The sequence below is a fragment of the Hydractinia symbiolongicarpus genome, chromosome 3, assembly GCF_029227915.1.
Source record: "Hydractinia symbiolongicarpus strain clone_291-10 chromosome 3, HSymV2.1, whole genome shotgun sequence".
NCBI classification, from domain to species: domain Eukaryota; kingdom Metazoa; phylum Cnidaria; class Hydrozoa; order Anthoathecata; family Hydractiniidae; genus Hydractinia; species Hydractinia symbiolongicarpus.
Genome location: NC_079877.1, coordinates 24,441,560 through 24,464,463, shown reverse-complemented (window position 1 = coordinate 24,464,463; position 22,904 = coordinate 24,441,560). Strand labels below are relative to the sequence as shown.

General features: G+C 32.4%; 3 protein-coding genes, 1 long non-coding RNA gene and 1 other non-coding gene across 9 annotated transcripts in view; 1 reads left to right on the top strand and 4 right to left on the bottom strand.

Annotated features, from left to right (window-relative positions):
- The window catches only part of LOC130636391 (uncharacterized), a 31,741-nt gene extending 26,708 nt beyond the window's left edge, over positions 1 to 5,033 (bottom strand). The window contains exon 1 of the long non-coding RNA XR_008982262.1: positions 5,003 to 5,033. This is a non-coding gene — a long non-coding RNA (uncharacterized LOC130636391). The remainder of the gene's footprint in view (positions 1 to 5,002) is intronic.
- On the top strand, positions 409 to 9,204 carry LOC130636389 (uncharacterized). Of its 4 annotated transcripts, none has more exons than XM_057446096.1 (6): positions 409 to 626; positions 2,713 to 2,944; positions 5,231 to 5,264; positions 6,600 to 6,752; positions 7,131 to 7,231; positions 7,710 to 9,204. In XM_057446096.1, the coding sequence occupies exons 2-6, from the start codon at positions 2,741 to 2,743 to the stop codon at positions 7,935 to 7,937; spliced, it is 720 nt and encodes a 239-aa protein (XP_057302079.1). In that variant the 5' UTR covers positions 409 to 626; positions 2,713 to 2,740; the 3' UTR covers positions 7,938 to 9,204. The 4 variants fall into 4 exon arrangements, with proteins under 4 accessions (XP_057302079.1, XP_057302078.1, XP_057302077.1 ...); XM_057446095.1 differs by having other exon boundaries at positions 2,695 to 2,944; XM_057446094.1 differs by lacking the exon at positions 409 to 626 and adding an exon at positions 2,012 to 2,617.
- On the bottom strand, positions 9,203 to 16,735 carry LOC130636386 (probable ATP-dependent RNA helicase ddx6). Of its 2 annotated transcripts, XM_057446089.1 has the most exons (12): positions 16,718 to 16,735; positions 16,462 to 16,545; positions 16,160 to 16,244; positions 15,597 to 15,831; positions 14,939 to 15,082; positions 14,761 to 14,855; positions 13,978 to 14,100; positions 13,829 to 13,897; positions 12,428 to 12,487; positions 12,143 to 12,323; positions 11,709 to 11,828; positions 9,203 to 11,106 (listed from the first exon to the last, which is right to left on the bottom strand). In XM_057446089.1, the coding sequence occupies exons 2-12, from the start codon at positions 16,506 to 16,508 to the stop codon at positions 10,943 to 10,945; spliced, it is 1,323 nt and encodes a 440-aa protein (XP_057302072.1). In that variant the 5' UTR covers positions 16,509 to 16,545; positions 16,718 to 16,735; the 3' UTR covers positions 9,203 to 10,942. The 2 variants fall into 2 exon arrangements, with proteins under 2 accessions (XP_057302072.1, XP_057302071.1); XM_057446088.1 differs by lacking the exon at positions 16,718 to 16,735 and having other exon boundaries at positions 16,462 to 16,604.
- LOC130637056 (small nucleolar RNA SNORD36) lies at positions 14,339 to 14,409 on the bottom strand. Its single transcript, XR_008982301.1, has one exon. It is a non-coding gene; the product is annotated as a small nucleolar RNA SNORD36 (small nucleolar RNA).
- Positions 16,462 to 22,357, bottom strand: LOC130636390 (AP-1 complex subunit sigma-2-like). The gene is made up of 6 exons (XM_057446097.1): positions 22,245 to 22,357; positions 21,983 to 22,161; positions 21,588 to 21,696; positions 20,586 to 20,621; positions 20,111 to 20,212; positions 16,462 to 19,159 (listed from the first exon to the last, which is right to left on the bottom strand). The coding sequence occupies exons 1-6, from the start codon at positions 22,245 to 22,247 to the stop codon at positions 19,106 to 19,108; spliced, it is 483 nt and encodes a 160-aa protein (XP_057302080.1). The 5' UTR covers positions 22,248 to 22,357; the 3' UTR covers positions 16,462 to 19,105.
- Between the last annotated feature and the right edge of the window lie 547 nt (positions 22,358 to 22,904).

Genomic DNA, 22,904 nt, shown 5'->3' with positions numbered 1-22,904 from the left:
GCCGTATTTTGTGTTCTGATTCTTATCATTATTATTACACCTGTTTTTACTTTCTAAACCTGGCTCCCACAGATTAACAGCGAAATTCTAGCTGAAGTAAACTAAAAGATTCTAAAGTACGTTTACTTACTGAGATGCATCCAATAAATTTTATGCCCTCCGTTACAAAGATACGTCAACTAAATTTAGCGTCCCCTTAGATTAAGCGCCCCAAGGCTGTATAAAATACATTTAGGAAATAATTTTCGTTTACTCACTTTAAAAAAGATTGTGTATGCTGTTGTAAAAATATGTACCTTGTAGATAAAATTAAAAAAGGTAATTTTTATTAAATTTTTAAATAGCCGCCTCGGGTGCTTAATCATGCATATACGGTACGATGTAAATAACATAAGATGTGGCCATTATGGATTTTATTTAAATGATCTAAAACACGACGAGGCGTGCTGCAGGAGAAGAGCGACTGAATCATTATCTCGACTCCGCAAGGAGAAATTTTACCTAGATATTTTCAAATACGAGTAGTACCTGTTATTCATGCAGTGTTTCTTTCTCGACCCTAATAATTTACTTGGTTCAGTTACTATAAACAATAGTTTGGAGCTTGTGTTTTAAGATATTTACAGGTAAGTTTTGGATACTTTTTTTATCTCCGTTAGAAAATTTTGCAAGAAAACAAGTCGCAATATAGAACTGCACTGCTACAAAACTTTTGGAATAAAAAAAGATAAAATTGCTAACAGGCTGCGCTTGTTGGAAAACATTTTTGGTTACAAAATAAGGGTTAGATTCCAGAAGTAAGTTTTATTCTACTGAGAACCAGGTATTACTTGTTGTGGACATGTTGGAAATATTACCTTCATATTTGTTGAAACTTGTTTGTGATGCAACTAAAGATGTTGATTTGGTAAAATATGTACCAGTTTTGCCCTGTTTCAAAACATGCAGTTTTTCTTAGTTATGTACTAAAGAGTAAAGCAACTCTTTGATCTATTCCTTCGTTACATGTAACATTGATTTTTTTATATTCATATAAAAAAATGTTATTAAAATTAGACCTCTAAAATTGTTCAGTAAGACGAAACCTTCTTCATCTTTTCAGTAAAATTTCTTCTTTTTGTAATTTTAAAACTAAGATGGTTCCTGTAAACTGCTTCTTATTGGAAATAAATCGTTTGTGCATACCATCCTTGAGCAAAAAAACAGCCGTTTCTACTTCAGGCTGTCTATACTCGTCTGTCCTACTAAAAATGTGCTCTGTAAAACTTGAGAAGCTTTTTACGGAGTAACCAAGCACGATTCTAAGCTCCAACATCGCAGCAAGAAAACTGCTCAACTAAGCTGAAATTTTTCGCTTTTAAAACGATAAGTGTTGTGTGTCATATCGTTCCAACCTTAAGTGGACGGACGTACCTAAAGAATTTCTTGAAATGATTTTCTTTAGTAGCTAAAATATAATCTATATTTTTATAATCTTTGGTAAAAAGGCGCAAAGGTAATCTGTAGAAGAAATCAACATAATCTCCGTGATTAATTTTTCCGGTCCCTTGTTCACCAAACTGGTAGAATGTTTAAGCGATTGTATTTTTACTTGCAGCAGTGTGTTCACGGTTTTTCGGACTTCTTAGAAAAACTCAATTGTTCCATGAAAGTATTTTTTTTTGTAAAGAAACGTCATTAACTTAGATATCTTTCGGATCTCGCTTGCTTTTATTCTTCTTGGATTTTTTATAAACAAAACATTCCTCGTGTTTTTGATCAGCTTGTTGATCCATTTTTTTTATTTTTAAAAAATTAAAGTAAATAAATTTAACACCTTGTTTTTTTTTGTTTAATCGTGATATACTACATCTTTCAAATATAAATATTTTGGTGGGCGTTGGATATCTTTTGGTGGGCGTTGGATATCTTTTGATATACGTGTTTTTTTATATCTACTCCGTTAGAGTTAGACAGGAATAAGAGTTATTTTGTTCTTCTTTCAATTCTAATCTTAGGCGAAAAAGAACGTAATTAGGGAAGTTATAGCTCATGTTATCATCTCTGTGCGGCGACACCAGGGTTGCCCCAAAGGGAAAAGTTTCACATTATGTATTCTCTGGATAATGACGGGACAAACTGAATTTTTAAAGTCTCACATAAACAAAAAAGGTTAGGTGCTATTTCCATTTGTCACCACTTATGTCGAAACCAATGATTTTATTCAGTTATCTTTTTTTCCTTTTTCCTTTTTTATTATTTTCATGTCCTTGTACAAAGCAAACCTTTTTTAAAAAAATATTAGTCGATTCTTTGTTTTCTTGCGTTCCTCTATCCTCTGAAAATGTCACAATCTGATAGATGTAATATTTATTTTTCGTGTCATGGCTATAGTGACGTCGGTATGCACTTCAGTCATGCAACTTCACTTTGTCCAAACAAATAATATTTGCAAAACTCTCCGTATTATTACCCTGATCAAATATCCTACTTTAAAAATGATGTTTTGTAGAATACTAATCCATTTGCAAGTGCGGCCACGATTAAGTCGGTAATGTTTATATTTAATTTGACGACTTAAAAGGCCTCAGAACTAAATGCCTAAAAAAATGAACCAATCAAAAAGTCGCTTAATAATGTAAGTAAAATACATTTCTAGGAATTTAATGTAAATAAAGAGACGATAATATAAAGCTATACCTAATCAAATTTTAGAGCTTTTGAACCTTTCAGTGCAGAAGCAGCGTGTTTAAAGAATCGCATGGCTAACATGGAACCGGCTATTATTCACCAACAAAAACAGATCTCAAAGAAAAAATACAGACATCGTCCATGCAATCTCATCACGTTCTTAAACATACTTATTTCGTTGTGTTTATTCGCGCTGTACTGCGAACAACGTATCCAGATTTATCACTTGAAAACAGCACTAGCTCAAGTGCAAGAAGAAGCCAAAAAGAACGAAGTAATTTATTTATTTATTTATTTTCTTATTCCCTTTTTGTTATGTAAAGTTTGAGCCCATACAACACCTTTTCTGTGAGGAAATTATAAATCAGCGTATTCTGATTAATTGTAACCCTTTTAAATCCCTGACTTATTTTTTTAGCAAAAAGCAACAAGAATAGGAATTTATATTTTTAACTTTTTCGGTAAAATATATGCTTGAGGTAACGAGTCACTTAAAATTTTCTCTGGAGTATGTTTACATTTTTACATCAATAGATTACCGTATCTTTCTTTTTTTACAACAAGCGACAATCAAACCTTTTCTAAAAATTCAATTTTAAGCTGTAAAATTTTTATTTGTTTTGCACGTGTGTTAATTACAGCCTTAAGTCCTTCTTAAACTTCCCATTTTCCAACAACAACAACAAAAATCTTCGCCTGGCAGCCATTTTTAATCATTACATCAGTCGCTCTTCTCCGCCGAGCTGAAATTATTAAAATTATTATCGCTTTTTTGCGAATATCGTTGAATTTGGGGGTATTTGCATGATAGAATTTTAACATTATTTTTAGAAAGTTTTAGAGCTGTCGAAACTCACATGTTGCAAAAATATGTCATGTTTTGTTATGTTAACGGTTTTTCAAAGTTTATTCTCTTAACAAAAACAACATTCTTAGAAACACAATATTTGTTCTGAAAAGTTCGAAAACCTTCCAAGAAAAGCAACGTATTTCGCGCTTTTTTTAACAAAGAATTTGGGCACTAATCTTATTTTTCTTAGCGAATAAAAAGGTATGAGAAAAAGTTATTGCATACAACTCGCTCAATAAGATTAATCAACGCACGTGGATTTTTCCAATATTTTCTTCACCCTGCAATTTCAAATATATTTTTAATTCTTTCCTTATTTTTTATTATATAATAGATTGTCACAAGGATAAAATTTGTTTATACAAGGTAAATTGTTGGAATTACTTGTAGTTAATTAGAGGTCTGGGTACAACCCAACCTTGTCCTGAATACTTCTTAGGTCTTTTCATTTAAACAATAAAATTATAGAAGCCCAGGAGACGAGGTTGCAAAATTCTTTTATTTAGAACACACAGAAAAAAAGCTTCTAGAAGTTAAAGGTTGAGTTACACTGTGCAACTTTCCAAACCATGACGTAAGCAGCAAAGAAGGCAAGAGCGTGTTCCCATGTTAGTTAATCTATCAAATTACCTAACAACAAATCTATTGCCTGTACGGAATCCTCCTCCTTAAAAAATAGGATGAATTCTCCCTTCTCCCAATGTTCTCTTTCGCCTACATAGCTGTACGGTGGAGTGCATCTTCGGATTTAAACTCTATTTTCACATGAAATTTACCATTTAATATGAGCTTGAGGTTTCCTGTAACAATTAATCGATTTAATTAAGATTATTTATATTTTCCATTTCCCAGACTATTGCAAACTAAGCGACTTCTTTGGATAAAACGTAGTTTCTCTTTCCGGTAACAACAGGTAGCATTCCAACTTCGTTTCCAGGCAAAAGAAAGCTAAAGTAGGAGTGATGTAAAAGAGTTCAACAGATCCCGAGGAGTTGGGCAACACAATGGACACAATATTTCGTACTCTGTGGTAAAATAAACCATTCTGGAATTCTTTGTTAAATGTTTGTCTTATAAATTGCTTCTGAGGACAAGATCCACTAAAACACCGTTTTTGTGAAAAATCTTAATCCCAGGCTCTCTTCCCTAGAGCCGTTTTAATTAGTTAGCGCGTGTGTAGACCAAGTAAACACCTAAAGTATTTTTTCACAAGACATCAGTAACAATTGAGCATTTTTATTTAAAAGAATCAGTAAAATCTGAGGCTAGCTTTTCTTTTTTTGAGCCTTTTTAGCCTGATTTCTTTTTACGTTAATAGTAAGAAAATCTGAGAATCGTGTTCTTATAAAATTGTTCTTATACAACAAACCGCGTACCCTAGCTTATATTTACTTAATGAAACGAGGTATGAAAAGTTTCCACCTTGTCTCCATGTATAGATAGTAGGATTCTATAAAAAATACATAATTTTTTTTAACTTACCAAGCTCTGTATGTGATCTTGTCGAATCGTGTGTGTCTCAAAGTCGAAAGTATTTATACCATAATTTTTCATAGGGAAAATCCATAATAGTATTTTGTGTCACAGGGAAATACGACATAAAGAGACAGGGGAATATATATGACTCAAAAAATAACAGGGAAATTTTACTAATGTTTTCTTGGAAATTTTATGCAATAACGTGACGATTATATATTCATTTTTTTGTAGGACTTGCTTACTCAATATCGAAGATTAAACGATGGTACGTATACTTATTGGTAAGCGAGGTCAAAAACGTATTAAGTCTTGTGTCGCGTGGTTGTAGCAAATTTGAACCTTGAAATTTTAAGTTGTCAACAACAACAACAACAACAACAACAACAGTAATAATAACATAAATTGAAAGTCAACTTAAAACTCTGTTTTCTTTCGCGGGTCGAAACAACTGTCGCGTTTTTTGTCATTAGCGAAAGTTCATGCCTTTGGAAATTATAAATCAGTTTTTTCACGTGAATTCATGGATATTTTTCAACAGTTTTTTCACCACAAAAAAATCTCAAAGTTGTGATTTATTTCTTCTTGAATCATCAACTACAATAACATTTGGTGTTTTTATCCTTCGTGGGTGCTACCATAGTGCTGCAAACATTTCTCGGATATTCCGATTCCTTGAAACACTAATGTATGCAGACTTTGGATTACTAAATAATAAGAGAAAAAAAGAGAATTGTTGCCATTCGCTAAAGACCTCCCTTAGCAAATGAAATGATTTTTGATATTTCGAAAGTCTTACGTAAAATTCGTTGCAAAATTTTGCAATGTGTTGACACCACGAAAGTTTTTGCCTCTATAGTATTTGCCGAAACGTTAGAAACAATCGGTACATCTTGCTACGCATGCGCAGCAAATAATCATATTTAAGCGCTGACACAAATTACAAGCCTAAGGGCTCCAGAAAATTAATTTTTGCGAAATTTAATTTTCACGATTTCTGTCAATTTCTTGAATTTAGTTTAAAATTTTTTTAGAAATTAGGTATTTACAATATTCGAAATAATTTGAATTTTTTCTATCTTTTTGGAAAATAGTTTAAATTAATTTTTTTATCTGATTAATCTTCCACTTTCAACTTCAACAAATTTTAATTTATGTATCCTATGTAAAAGCAATTGAAAAACGGTATAAATTGGAGAATGAAATGACATTCAATTCTTTTTTATAAGAAAATTGCGAAATATTAGGACTTCTAGCTTAGTTCTCGCCAGTAATTACTTTTTTGTGAAAAAAAATTCTTGCGTTAAATTAGTTTCCAGCAAAAATTAATTCCGTTAAAAGGTACTTTCTGCCCGATACTTGAGTTGAAGCCTTAATGTATAAATGTCAATTTTGAAAAGTCATCTTCGGCCGCAGATTCCAATTAGATAAAGCCGAAAAAAACTGGAACATGAAGGTTAGGCAAGACAATGGGGCATTTAATCTATCTACTGTTCAATACCAAATTAGTTTATGGAAGGAGGCTTAAGCAAAGAAAAAATGTGTATGGACTTGTCGACGAAACGAAATTGTTTCCGTAAAGTTGTCTGTGTTTTTTTTTTAGTTCCATCTCCACGAATGGCCAGATCTGTTCACCATGGCAACCATACGCATTTCTGTCAGAAAGTAAAGACCTGTCCACAACAAATTGAAATGATCCAACTCGCGTCGCCGGATGTACTGCTACGTAATATCGGAGAAATAACTGTGATCGAGGGTATGTGTAATTTTTTCTTATCCTCAGAGTATTGAGATAAACCTCAAAAATATTTATCTTAAGAGCTTTGGGGAGGAGAATTAGAATTTCATCTGCGGTACCCTGGGTTAACAGTGTTCCGCATTTAGGCGCCCATTTTACATATATGTTCTTTTAACGATAGAAGCTGTCATTTCTAAATCGTGTTTATTTTTTCGCAATAACTTACATAACAAAATCTATTTTTCTCGTTTATTCAAGCGTTATTTTATAGGTTTAAACGCGCTGCTGGTTTAAGGCGAGCAAACTTTAACGCATTTATTTAGGTATCAAATAACCATTATTATTGTGTTTATGATATTTTCATACTGTTTTAGTATTACGGTTTCTTGCATTTAGTGGTGAAAAACTGGAAAGAGGAACATCGTTCTGGACAAATAACATACAATGCTGGAAAAATAGAAATTAAAGCATCCGGTTATTATCACATTTTTGCCCAGGTAAGTGCTTTTGCAACCTCCTTTACAGGGTGTTTTATTTTGTATACAAAAATTATGCCATGTTAGTAACTATGTATGCAAGTAAGTAACTCCTTGGTCATAACAATGTCGCAGCATCTGTTTTCTCTTTTTTACATCGGAAAAGAAAAATCAAAAGAGAAAACAAACGCTGGGAACGAGGTTAATTTACGTATGCCTGTTCGTTTGTGTTGGAAGTTTTTTATGGGAAAAAGACTAACTTTCCTTGCATGTAAACTGTCTACTGTCAACCTCGTCCCCAAGACTTGTTGGGTTTTTTATATGTATTTTTATACTTTATATTTAGGCCGTCCAAATATAAAAAGCTTAACAAGTCCTGGGGACGAGGTTGATCTACTGTTTTAACCCTTTCTTTTCAGGATTTACTTGAGGTTTTTTGTAAAAAAAGGAAAGTAGAAAATTGGAGCTTTTTTCCAATAAATATTGTCTCACATTATAGATGAAACGATCCAATACAGGTTCCGTTTCAAAGTATTATATAATGAAAAACAACGACGAATATCTGATAGCTGCAACATCAAACTGTGACGAATGTACGCAAGGGATTTCCAGAATAGTGTTTCTTCACGCTAACGACAAATTGTACATGAAGACGTCAAGAAACACGAAATGGTGGTCAGCTAAACGTATCATGTACTTTGGAGCTTACCGTATTGGAACGCTTTAAAAGATCCTGTTTTTTGGACTTCTCCGGATACTTCTGTAAAGTTAAATAAGGATAATTTACACCAACTGCTGCACGTGTGAATGGCGATGACAATTTAAAGAATTACAATATTTGTAAATAAAAAAATTTAAGCCATATCAACCTCGTTCTCAGAGCCTTTTGTCTACGCGCATTCTCGTCATCAGATATGGGAAAAGAGACAACAGGGCTGGGATCGAGGTTGGTGTTGCATATAATAAAAATGCACGTAGTAGAGAGAAGTATTTGGCTTTTGGAAATTTCGTCCGTTTTTTAATTTATTAAAAATGAGATAACGACTACTGTTGCAAATTTTAAAGCAAAGGATGTTGGGTACGCGACATAATTTCTTTCCATTTACAACAAATGAGTTTACTATTTTTCCTGTGGAAATTTTTTAGTGTTGAAATGTTTCGAAACAAATGAGTTTACTATTTTTCCTGTGGGAATTTTTTACATTCAACAACGATTTTGCGTTGGTTTGGTGACGTGTATATAAATAGATGGTTCCTAAGGTTCAAAACAACTGTTTAGAAAGACCTGCGAACTTATTTTTTGTTTTGTTTTAAAATAACATTTTTATCTGTTAACAAATGTTATTGATCGTTTTTAGTACTCGATAATACAACGACCACTTTTTCCAAGACGAAGTTCAAAGCTGTTAGAATCGAACTTGAGAAAATACAAGTGACAGCCTGTCCACCTTAGCAGGCAACCCGGTTTTCTATCGATGCCAAAGCCGCTAGCTCTTACTTGACGGCGCTGTCGCACTCAATATACAAAAAGGGGGAATGCCTTGGTCGCTTTTGCGCGATTTGATCAAATTTCGTTTTGAGCGGAAATATAATTTGCCGGCTGACATTGTCAGAAAGAGCCCTGGTGTTATTTAGTCATATTGCGCAAAAAAGTACTAGTTCAGGCAGCGAAATTTTGTTACAATTTCTTTTATTTTATTCTCATGTTTTTACGAGCTTCTCGTTTGGAATGCTTATAACATTTTGACAATTTTTTCCGAAGTAACAGGAAATTTGGCTTCAGATCGAGGTGTTCTTTTTTTACACATGTTCAGCATGATTCAGTTTTGTTCAAAACAGTTACGCCATTATTTTTTTTCAGCAATCCAACACTGTTGTAGTAAAACAATGTGTATTGTGCTAGCGGTATTAACTCATTAAGTTTTTAGCTGTATAATGGATAAATGACGATACTTGTACTTTTGTTGAAGGGTAAAAAAACAACAACAAACATCTATTTCTTTTTTCTTTTGCATAGATGACTTTCTGATATCATATAAATTATACCAAAATAAATAATTTTCAACGTAAAAAATTAAGGTCATATTTATAAGTAAAAGAATAGGGGAGAGACCATGCAACTTTCTTCTGTATAGAGTTAACAACGTACTTTATGAGTAGAAAGAGGGGCGTGTACAAAAAGAAAGAAAGAAATATCAGGCAAAGTTATCATACGTGATACATGTCCTACATGAAACTAAATATTACCGCATTTATTAAGACTGACATCTGACATAGTACATGTATCACAAGAGCATCAAACTTTACATTATACGTTTTTTCACGACACATCCAAGTCTTCCCTTCCTATTGTTTGTTCTCCGACAGCATTAGAAAAAGTAAGCAAGACACAATCGTGTTCAGCAACGACGTCGGATTCGTTGGCGGAAAACAAACAAATGGAAGTGAAGATTCATTAGTAAAGCGTTGTGAAAACAAATACTATTAACGACGCGGCCAAGGTATTTTTTAGTCTTTCGTTGACTTTTTGCTCCAAGTCGATTTATACTGCTTCTTCCAGCTTCAACAATATATTATCAACTCTGTCTCCACCGGGAGCGAATGTTATAATTCAACCAGCGTGAATTCTACAGTTCTTTTTTCCATGCCGGAAATCAAAGACGGAGCTATCTATGAAATGCGGTCTGGCGTTTTTCTTTATTGTGTAGGACGTCTTTTTAACACAATATCTTAAATTTAACCAGCTACGGTTTTTTTGTATGATAACACAACAATTAAAATGTTCAGTATAGGCGGTCATATTTAGGAGCACCACCATTTGTTTGTTGCAGTTAATCACGATCCATCTGAGTAACACGATATAACCCTGCCACAGAGCGCATAAAAATCTGTGCTCTTTTCTGGCAACAATACACTGTAATGATTTCAAGTCTGTGCATTTTCAGTTTATAAATTGTCCATGCTTCTCATATCCACGATAATTATACAGCACCGACAACGACTTGAAATGCGAAGCTTGGTGTTAATCCAACCAAAAGTTCGCCTAATTACTCTGGGTAAATCTTCACGAGCATGAGCTTTAGGTTGGATTAACACTAAACTTAAAATGTCTTGCTTCATCCATAAAAATCTAATAAATTTTCAGCAATAATTAAACGTATTGAACAAGCTTTCTTTTTACTACTCACTACAAGGTAACACATAACAGCAAGCGCATACTTTCGCAAGTATACTCCTTGCTAAATTGCTACGTGTCATAAAAATCACAAAACAATATTTTTTTAATTAGCCTCGAACAAATCCTTGCACGAATCGATGTTTTTGCTTGCGTAACACGGAGAAGAACGATAAGCAAATAAAGACGGCACTGCTCTCCGTAATAAACATATATATTATAAACTATTTACAATGGGTCGTCGACACAGCGGAACATGTCGGCTAGATTCGTACCCTACTTGTAACAAACACAGGCGGAAATGGACCATTACAGATTAGATTGTTTATGGTTCACCACAACCAGGGTACAAACACAATGAGTACAATATCATAGACATTGTAGGCGGAGCTGGAGGTAACCTAACTTGAACATTAGATTACCTTCACCTCCACAATGGAGAGCATTGTCGCCTATCTAACAATGTACAAAAACGTTTAAGTACTGTGACCAAACAATACTTAAAACTAAACTCAAAATAATTACAATTATTTATACTGTCAAGATTTCTTTATTTCTTACTCTTTCTCATTTTCTGGTTGAGGTTTTTCTTGTTGAAACTCTGCCACATACAAACTTTTATCAATTGAAGGTGGAATTGGTTTAATCTCAGTTCCAAGCTCTTGTTCCACTTGATATAAGTTAAAGCGGTCATCATATGTGATCAAGTTAAGAGCAATACCTGAACATAATGTGAATAGGTAACCAAAAGCAAATGTTACACCCTTCCTCCAAACTTGCAGTAAAGTGAAAGAGAAACTTAAAAACTCAAATATTACTTAAGGCCAAAGTAAATTTCCAAACCGAAGTGAATAGCATAGATAATATCATGTCACGAACAAACGAGTTTATTATATACTACATTTTGGTACCAATGATAGAAATTAACCAGCAAAACGTTTTTTACGAAGCAGGCAAAAACAGTTCCCAGCTCTGAAAGTTTGCTTTTTGTGACGTTCTAGAATACTCACTTGTTCATGACATAATGTTTATATTAAGACAACGACTGGACAAATCAGTGTTGATATTTTTTAAAACCATTTATGTTTTAATCATAGTTGAATTTATTTGCAAGACTGACCCGTAAAGAACCACTTCGCATTTTGCAGTTTTAAGCATTCCAATTATGCAAGCATTTCATTTCAAGGTGAAGTATTTGCATGGAAATATCACACTGGTTTCACTTAACCTCAAGAGATTAAGAAATACAGTCCACAAGTCAGTTTGAGTTTACTTTGTGTCTAATGTACACAGCCTGAGATGAAAATATTGAAATGCACCTACCCAAATGGCCAAAACGACCAGATCTGCCAATTCTGTGAAGATAAGTTTCAGAATTCTTTGGAAAGTCAAAATTGATAACAACATTGACTGCTTGAATGTCAATACCTCGTGTAAACAAATCTAAGGAAAATTGGTTTTAATTAACCCAATACATGTTTTTTACAATATGACCTTGAAGTAAATGTATTTTTAGTGCAAAGGTATATATCAATCACATTAAAATGGTACGTTCCTAGTAATAGCACAGCATGACAGGTGTATTGTTAGGGGTTTGTTCTCAAAAAACATTCAGTTTTCTGTCCATGGGTGAGCAAATGAATTAGGGGCTGACCTGTATGATTTCAAACATTGACTATGCAAAGCAGTCCTTAAACAATATTTCACGTAACATTTTATTTTACCGAAAAAACTATTTAAAATAAATTTATACTCACCAGAGCACACTAAATTTCTGCATTGTCCAGAACGAAAATCATGAAAAACTCTGTTTCTATGTGACTGTTGCATGCGAGAGTGAATATAAAAACATGAATAGCCAAGCTGTGTGATTTTCCTGGCAAGAAGTTCAACACGTTGCACAGAGTTGCAGAAGATAATTGACTGATTCACTTGAAGCTATGAATATATAATTAACGAAGAAAGCATTACACACAGTAAATAATTTTATGATTTCTGTATACAATTCAATCTGTAACGATAAGTTAATACTTTCAATTTACCTTGGAAAATAATGTATTTAAGCAATGAACTTTTTGTTTCTCCTCCACAAAAGCATAGTACTATAAAAGATAAATCTATACGTTTTAAATTGTTTGAACTAAAAATAAGGTTGCTCACATATAGGCCAAATGCAAAAAACAACTGATTTACGTTTTGCAAATTGCACGCTAGCAATTGGAGCACTAACTTTTTTATATAAAATTTTTAGGAACTTGGTTTCAGAAACAAAACCCATCTTCACAGAGTTTCTGAATGAGCATGGATTTATGTCTTCATCACCAACACAACATTTTGTTTCCAGTTAAGCTTAGCCGTTCCAATCATAGAGTTGAAAGAAAATTATCTTATTCATTTTGATTTAATCGCAAATACATTAAAATGTCAATTGCATGTTCTCGAAATGTTTAGCACATTTGACAATTAAAATACTTATGTGTTGGTTCACACCAGTGGCCTTAGTTCATTCAGCCTACAGAGTTAATTAATATCTTGGCTCACTTTAGAAAACATTTTTATTAAAGTGGTGGATCATCAGTGTGCTAAGGATCAAAATGTTTTGATTTTAGCTTACTGGTTAAGCTTAGTAATTAAAAAGAAGCCTGTTTTTAAAAACTCAAGAAATATGTTGTACAATGTTCCGCAAAAAGCTTTTTTATTATAGAGATAGATTTTCTTAACCAAAGAATGATAACAGCCTTTTATTTCACAATACAGATCAACAAATCACATTTTTTGTGCGTTTAAAAGCTAGCTGTGTTTGCGTTTTTTATCCATTTATCTACTTAAAATAAAGTTTGTAGCTTAATTCAATGGGATGAGTTAAGTTGTGTTAAGGTTAAAGCAACTGTTGTGAAGCATAATGTACCTAAAGTAGGCTAATTTAAAAACATTTACACTTGATCAAAATATAGGAAACATAGTAACCATTTGTTTCAGGCTTATTTGTACTGCGAACACTTAATATAGAACAAAAACATCCAGCTGCTAGAATGAAAGTTTAGATAGTTAAAGCTGTTATTGGTGAATTTTTATAAACATGGCAAATTTCCTGACTTTTTTTCACCCAGTTTCAAAAACCTTTTGCTAGCTTCTATCCACCTTCTCATTAACTTGGTTTCAGAAACAAAACCCATCTTCACTAAATTTCTGAATGAGCATGGATATGTTTTCATCATTAACACAAAAAGTATGAAAGAAACGCAGCCAGCCAGAATTTTTAAAGACTAATAAGCCTGAATATTAAAAACATTATTTTGAAGCCCAAAACAGAATTAGGGGAGAATTGTTTGTAAGACACTCATCTGAAAATAACTAAGGGTTTTAATAGTATGTATATGGAACTTACTAATACCCTAGAGAGATAAAACAAAACAATGGTTTAATTAGGAAAGGCAGCATACCTGGGTAATTCCTTTTAATGTTAGTTCATCCATTAAGTTTATTTCATATGGTTTTGTCAAATATTCATCCTAAAAATACCAAAAAATCAATTTAAACAAAATTAATACATAAAACCTCAAAACACAGCACCAGCAGATGCAAAACATACCTTAAATTCTTTAACAGACAAGGGAAATGTGGCTGAGTACAGTAGAATTTGTCGATTTTTAGGCAAAAGTTCAATTAAAGTATCCAATAGGTTCTTGAAGTCCATGGATAGGAGCTTATCAGCCTAAGTATATAAAAAAGTAAGACATACAGCTTTAAATCAACAACACAATATTTTTTGTAAAGAGCTAAAATTTTGGTCAGATCTCAAGTTGCTTATCTTTTAATCAATAATTTGATCTTGTTAAACTTTATTTCACTAATTTTCTTAATTTATTGAAGGGAAAAGAATTCATATTAAGTCAAATAAAGTTCAAGACTTTCAGCGAAAAGACAAGTGGAAAGTTCTTTAAATTAAGGGCTGTGTTCAGTTAAGTGTGAAAATTTTCTTCAAAATGTTCTCAGGTGAAGAAATTCTACAGCATCACTACACAGAAAATATAAAATAATTTGATCACAAGGAAAGCAATATGAAAAACCATGGTGTGCAGTTGAAACTCAGCATCAACCAATCAACGAACACGTAAACCGCTGAACGTAACATGAAGTTTTTCATTGAGATTTTTGTCCTAATTTTCCAACTTGATAAACAAGCTTCACACTAAAATAACTTTACATTGCACAAGCACATGCTTTAATGAAGGCAGGCATTCATAGATTTTAGAGCTTTGTATTTGTACCTATAGGACAGATACAGTCTGTCAAAAAGCATGTGTAAACTATTGTGTGAACAATTCTTAGCATTTAGTTGTTAAAATGTAGCTAGAAAACCTAGTAAACAAACCTCATCCATCACAAGCATCTGACACTGACCCATTTTAGCAATACCTTTCTTCATTAAGTCTAATATTCTGCCTGGTGTAGCAACAACAACATGAACTATGAAAAAAAAATTTTAATAGGAATAATTTTTAATTTAAAATGTATATAGTACTCACTACATAATTATAAACAAGGCTTACCAGTTTGATACAGACGCATAATATCATCTTTCAGACTTGTTCCTCCTAAGGTAACCATAACTTTAGTGCCCAAGTGATTGCTTAAATCTTTACATATTTGTGATGTCTGAAGGGCTAACTCTCTAGTGGGAACAAGAACCAAAGCTAAAAAAAAATATTTCAGCCTTAAAACTAACTTGCAACGTTTTAATTTGATGACTTTTGCCACAAATATAAAGTAACAGTTTTATGGTATATACAACACATGTTGGATTCCTTTTTAATTTTTTTAAAAACTCTTTGCACATGACTGATGAAAAAAATGTTTTGTATATCAAAAATAGTTTGCGCAAGGCAAACTTTATTGTATATACATACAGCCACTTGTAGCTCATCAGCACCCTCGTGATCCTTACCTTTGTTTAAAATTATCAGTTAAAATTATATATGAAAATCTATTGGGATGTCATGGTTGCTCAGTGATTGAGTTGCCACAAATATGGCAGGTACAAGCATACCCAGAAAATATTTCTAAATATTATTGCCGAAGCAAAAGCCTTATAACTGCTAATACTTTGGCAATTGCCGAGTGCCGAAGCGAAATTCATAACCAGACTGAAGCCATTAAAAAAAATTATTTGTTAATGGCCCCAAAAATAACAAATACTGCATTTTATACCTTGTATGTGGGTCTTTGTTGGATCTACACGTTCTAACAAAGGTATTAAATAAGCAGCAGTCTTTCCGGTACCATTTTTAGCTCTGGCCATAATATCTCTTCCAGCCAAAGCAATAGGGATACTCTGCTCTTGAATTGGGGATGGTTTTTCAAATCCTTTTTCAAAAATCCCCATCAACAGTTCACGTTTTAGACAGTAATCTTCAAAATCATTTCCTTTTGTGTCTGTTACATCCTATTTAAAAATGAATTCAGGATTATGGATTTGGTAATGTACAGTGTTTTCATTGACTACCCACAGTATCTTGCTTCTTTTTTGCAGTCAAAAACTGGCAAATTTGTACCACCATGGGTCCCATTGATCTAGGGTATCTGTGAGACGTTAGTGGTTTGGATTTAACTATATTTTAAATTGTGGTTGTCCAGAAATGTTTAATCTCCATAAAAAGCTACAAAAGGACAGAGCAACATTGAGCATAAGGAAAACGTGGCAGAGGTGTACCATGGTAGTAATGAGTGCAATTTTTGGATACAAAATCTTGAAGAAACAAAATAAAGCTTACAGCGGTTCTTATCCTTTTATCTTTAGGAGGAAGTTTTAAATTTGCCTTCCAGTCTGCAGATCCTTTTTTTGCATCGTGATTTGTTCTAAAAAAGAGCACAAACTTGGTTACATGTATAAATAGTGTTAGAAAGTTAATCTTCTTTTTTTAGATATGGGATAATTTCAGAAAATTTAAGTTTCATAAAATTTGATGCTAAATTTAAAAATATTGCTTTTTTTTAAACGATAAATAATCTCAAGCATGTTATCCCGGATCCGTGAATGAGGTGTACAACAGATACAAAATACCATCCCACTTACACACTGCCATCTGCATGGTTATTCACGACTGCAACAGTGGAAGCCATTGAGTCTTCTTACAGCAGTGAAGACCAAACTTCCAACCTTTTGAGTTAAGAAAGTGTTCTTAAAACACTCTTACTAATTTTATTTAAGAATATTTAAACTTCCAAACTAAGTAATTTATTTAATGTAGTTGCTACTATGTTAGGTATTGAGGAGATATAATAAGATAAAAAATTTTAGACTTCAAGTTGGAGTACTCTTTTCACCTTACTTTGTCGCCTTCTCTTTTCAAATGCCTGAGACGAACGTCGAACCAGTTTTCGAGCTTGACACGCATGCGCATGCAAAAAAAAAAGGGAAACCCCATAATCAGCGAGAACGCTGAACATTGAAATAATTTTTTTTCCTATTTTTTTTTGCGTGCGCATGCATCAATCTTTACAAAAATCACAAGCGCATATTCCAAAAACTTTGGACATTTTCCTTCTGATTTTTTTAAATAGATTTTACGTTTAATAATTTGGGACCATTAAGGAATTCTCTCAACCTGGATCCCAAGGCCCGTTGCCTCTTTTTGTATATCTTGTATACCCGTAAAAACAAAAAGCTAAAAATTATATTAGTGTGCCTAAAGAGGATTAGAAATTGTTTATCAAGTCATTTAGGATTTATATTTTTTGTAGCATACTACTAAAATATCGGATCAAGTAAATTTAAATGAAATCGAAAAGATCTTAAGACACGATATTTAATGGCAACACCAACCCAACTTCGTCCTCAGGACTCTTTTTCAGTTTTAATAGATTATGACACAAAAGAATTATATCTTAAAGGCAAAAATACACAATTCGATTTGTCAAATTCGACGAAATGGATCGTTATCATACAAAAAACAAACATTTCATATTCAATTTTAAAAATTGGACCCTCTAATGATCCGAGTGTGTAGTATATTGTTCTCACTTGATTTAAGGTTATCCCGTTTCAACTGGAAGACTTTATCGGGAAAAAATGGACATTGGGCTTGGGTTTTTGCACAAAAGACGTGGCTTTGCTTCCTTTTTTTATGTATCTGCACTTTCTACCGTGAACAAGGGTATGTTTAGTTGGAAGTTCTTTTTCTTAAAATGCAAGTGTATAAAAGGTCATTGATTCAAGCTTGAGAAAGTGAAATATATGAAATCTTGTGTAAATACTTTACGGGGCATAACTTTGGAAAATTAATAAGCGATTAAATTTAATAACTGTTTATTTCGCATGACGTCATCTTTCCATTTATGGTACGAAAGTCACTCTCTAACGTTTTGCTGTCATATGTTGCTATGGCAACATTAACAACACGATCCTGCGTGTTTTGGTTTATGAAAATAGTTATGCAAACAGCGCGAGAAAACAAACAAAAACAACTTAATGCCAGTTTGAATATTTTATCGCTGACAACTAAACGTAATGGTATATAATGAGTCAGAAAAATACTCATTTTGCTAAAAGAAAAAATTTGTTTACAAAATAGTGATTTCAGCTCTTTCATGAGAGGGTAACACCCTAACCCAAAAATAAACCAAATCTGAATTATATACTCAACAAAAACAGAAGCAGAACAAGCAACAATACGACTTAGTATGATTATATGCAATACGTCTTTCCTTTTATAAGACTATCAAAATTCTAACCAAGCATTTCTCTATTGTCTAAAACAATAAACCTATTGATTTTAACCTAATATTCTTATGAGGCATATTCTTATAAAAGAAAAAAACAACAAGAAGAAAGAAGTCAAAAGAATCCCTAAAGTAAACAGCAGAATAATTTCACGAAATTAATCTAAATTTACAACTATTTTGTTATTTAAAGTCTATCTTCGAGTCGGGGTTTTTAATTTTAAATACTATATACTAGTTTTAAGCTCGTAACAAAAATCCAACCGCTGAAATATCTCATAAATCTCTTGTTGCTAAACGCAGCCATCATGGCTTTAGCTCATAGACGGAAGTTCGGATATTAAAATGTTGATAAAAAATGATTTAGAATGCGGCTGGGTTTCTTTCTAGCGACAAATAAATATTGCTTCGAAATTTTCGAAGAAATATTCAATTATTACGCAAGATAGTAAGAAGTGGTACATTTTCAAAACTAAGGCTGAGGCATTGTTTAAGAGTTTAACCTAGTGTCGCTTACGAACATAAGAAACAGAACCATATTTCTCTATTTTCGTGAAATTCTGGTGACACATCGTTCAACAGTTTAAAACTGTGTCTGTCATGTAGATTTTCATACGAAATGCAAGTTTTTTTTACTCGAACAGCTAAAACTTTTGAATCAAAAGCGTCCTTTATTATCCATAGTAAAGCAAACAGCACATGTATAAATAGAGTCGAAATCACTCGACCTAGCAGGCTTAGATAAATAAAAAAAACAGAACAGCAAAATAAATAAGTCAAATAATAAACACAAGTTCGTTACCAGGGCAGTCTTACAACAGAAAATTACAACAAAATTCTTTTAAAACGGTTTCGTGCACGCGACAGCCTGGTAACGAATGTATAATAAATAACAACCAACCAAAAGCAAATAAATATTCACTTAGTGAAAGCGCTGGGAATCGTTACTCAAGTCAAAATTAAATAAAAAAAAAAGATCATGTAAAGGCACAGTTTGTTTAAGACAGTCCGAGCTCTTCGAGGACGTTTTTTAACGTAGGAACCTCACCATCCTAAAAGCAAAATAACAAGAAATATTCTCTCTATATCACAACAATTTCCCGTGTACAGTCTCTTAATCTTAATTACTTTAAGGGAAGAAATTCCACGAAACCTACAATTTTTTGCTCAGTCGCGAAATTTTTTATAACATGATTTCTGATACCGTTCGAAAACGTTCAGAACAATATAAAAATGAACAAAAACCATTTTACAGGGTGCTTACTCGAAAGTTGACTTGGATTTTCTTGACATTTCGGATATTTTTCAGTTAAAAAACCTGACATTTTCGAATTTTCTTCACTACTTTTTCCTATAGTTATGACTGACAAATTACCTGACTTTTTAAGGACGAAAAAAAATGGCAATATACACGAAGAAAAAAAATGATGAAACAAATACAACCGGAAGATAAAAACTGATATCAAAAATAATATGCAGTACGCGGGGTCTTAGTGGAATGTTTAAAATTCCTGCCATTTTTCTCCTGACATTTCATAAAAAGACCAAATTCCTGACATTTTGCTTATACTTTCAAAATTCCTGACAAGTCCTGACATTCCTGTTTCATTTTCTTAAATGGCTAAAATTAACTCCGCTATATTTTAAATTCTGCTCGGCAATTTTTCAACTACAAAATTAAATTCCGTCACAAAATGTTCTATTTCCTAAGGTAAAAAGAACATTTTAAAAGTATTGACACTTTCGTCTCCTTCTTTCTAACTCAGGTATGCACTCGGTAATTGCCCACGCAAATGCCGAAATGTCTTCAAACCAAACAGGCAAGTAATTTTGTTTCAACGTGAAAATAGTGGTTAGAAAATAATAAAATAAAAAACGTCGAGCTTTTTTCGAGCTTTTGTTCGTACTTGTCAATTGATTGGCTAAATGCACTCTAAATTTTAGTATTACAGTGTACTATAATAGATAAGCTGCAGTGTTCCAACCCACAATGTTTAACATACCTCTTGCACCAAATCTTGTTGTGCAATTGCTTTTAAAACAGTGTTTTTACTTGTCTCTTGAATCTGACCACCAAGAATTAACTCATCCAGCACATAGTATGCCTGGAAAATAAGAGGACAATGTATTAGAAGGAACATCAAAGATAAAAAAGTTTGCACAGAACTAACTTTCTAGGAACGTCAACCTATTTATGGACATTTTTTACTTATTAAATTTAAGGTATTAAAGAAAATTTTAAAAAATGATTGCATTACTATAATTTCTTTGTAAAAACAAATGCATTTCCAGAAATCTTGATAGAGGTTAATTCAAACTGAAAGTTACATTGTCATCACACTGATCTCTTAACATTAAGCCACCCAGAAGTGAATTAAACAAAATAAGTTTGGCAACATTTTACAACGACACTGGAATTAAGGTAGGAATTAAAGATCTGGTGATTCTAGTCAAAAAACTTAAATACGCTACTAATACCTTTTCGAAATTGAAAATAATATCTAATTCACAGACCTAAAATATAGAAGATAAAATATTTTTTTAATTTACAGTCAATGATAGAACACCTGGCGTAGATACTAAAAGTAGGAACCAGCAGTAACCACCAGAAAACCAGCAATTAATTATTAAATTTACTCTGTGAAAATTGATTTCTACGAATCAATAATGTCGATATATTTCACGAAGATTTATTTCATAAATCTAGTTTTTTTTGCAATTTTATTTATTTCAGGCCTTTTAAATTCCTCACTCACAGAGGCTGGTTATATTTTTACCAACTCCAAAAAAAACATGAAAAAATTAGTTAATTTCGTTGAAAAAGTCATTTCTAGTAATTGTGTGAAGTTTTATTTTCGCAAATTCACCTTTCTGGGAATTTTCGTACAGTACAATTTTTATGAATATGGATAAAATTCACGACAATTAATCAACTTAAGGTATTTTGTGATCAATACTATGTTTCTCAGTAACCATTTCATGAATTCATTTAATTCATTGGAACTTTACTTTGTCTACCAGAAGAAAAGAATGTCTCGTTTTGGACTCTCTTTCGTATAGCCTTTTTCATAATATTTGGTTTACAATTCAGATATTTGAAAGCAATACTAGTTTTAAAATACTAATACAGTCAGTATAGTTTTTTTCAAAAAGCCCACAGTCTTTCAATCAACTGGTGGATAAAGACTAAATTACACCGTAACCAACATTTCAGGAAGACTAAACAAGTCATGGACTGTTATATACTTTATAAAATGTCGCACATTCGAAGCAGTAGTTGTGTTTCTTTTGTTTTTATCTGGTAGGGTACAGATCGTTCTATTGTGGTAACATTAAAAAATCTGCTGGTTCTCTGTTGTTTACTTCATAATACTGGTGGTTCTCTATACTTCGAAATACTGCTGGTTAATGCTGGTTCCTACTTTACGTAAAGCCAACACCTGGATGCAAAAGCAGTTAACAAAAAAAAAACAAGCTTACATTTCCAAAATATTTATCTAGTACTTCAACATATCTATGTATAATTTCCAATGCCAGTAGTTCGTTATCATCACGTTCAATTGCAACACAAAAAAATAAACTTGCATATCTAAAAAAAAAACAGTTTGTCCACTGAAATAAAATAAATATATAAGTTATCTTACGATTCAAAAGGGAAAGGGAGTAAAGACTAATCTTTACCTTTATAAAATTATTGGAATGATTTTTAGCTTGAAAAATTTCGAATTGTACTGATAAACATTTTTCAGCAGAGACGAACCTTATGCATCTCATTTTCTCATTCATTACAAGTATAACATTTTACAGAAAGTAAAAACAATGTCACCAGACTGACTAAGAAGCGCAATACTGAAATTTAAAATGTAGATATATACCTCTTGTACACTACTTTTAAATCTTTGTACTCCAGGAAACTACACATTTTCGGTTTTCTTGACAATATCATAGTTGTTAAATCACGAGTAATTTTTTTCTTTTCCTTTAACGGCATTGCGTTGTACCATTTCTGTAAGCGCAATTTTCCCTGTCGACTGAAAAGTAAGATGTAACGAATCTAAAAAAAAAAAGTAAAATGAAGCTATATAATCTTATTTTTATTAAAAATAACATTTTAAGGAAAACTAAAACTTATCTCACCATCTTAACTAATTTTCGTTGTTTTCCTTTATGTGTACAGATATTTAATATTTTGTTCTAAAATACATTTCAGTTGATTATTCTGGTTAAAACTATAAAGAAGGTGTATTATCTTATTTGGGTGTTTTTTGCGGGTGAGCACCTCTGAACAAGATATGGTTTAAAATTTGATAATAAAGCTGCAATTTGTGAGGTGAAAAGATAAGGTTGTGTCATGGATACTATATTGAGCTACACTTTTGAAGTTTAACTATGCAACTACCTTAAATCATAAGATTTGTATACACACTTAATTTTTGATCAGAGCTGTTTGGCTCAAAAGCTTTGACTTTGATAAGTATGGAAATCTAATGGCGTTCAAAGCCATAATAGCGAGCTCAAATGAAAACAAATAAATAGGTCCACTTTATCAACTTTAATCTTGTAATTTTCATTGACCACTACGTTTCAAACATTTATAAGCAAATCTTTTATATAGAATAACCATTTGTTTCTTCCATTCTTAAAGAATCACAAACATTTTATAATAAACTAAGCAAAACAAATCAATTTATTAGAACTGAAATCAATTTTATTATAACGGGCTTATACACTAATCACTCCAATGGTTTTGGTATAAAATGAGTTAAAATCATGAAGAAAACTAACAAAACCGTTGAC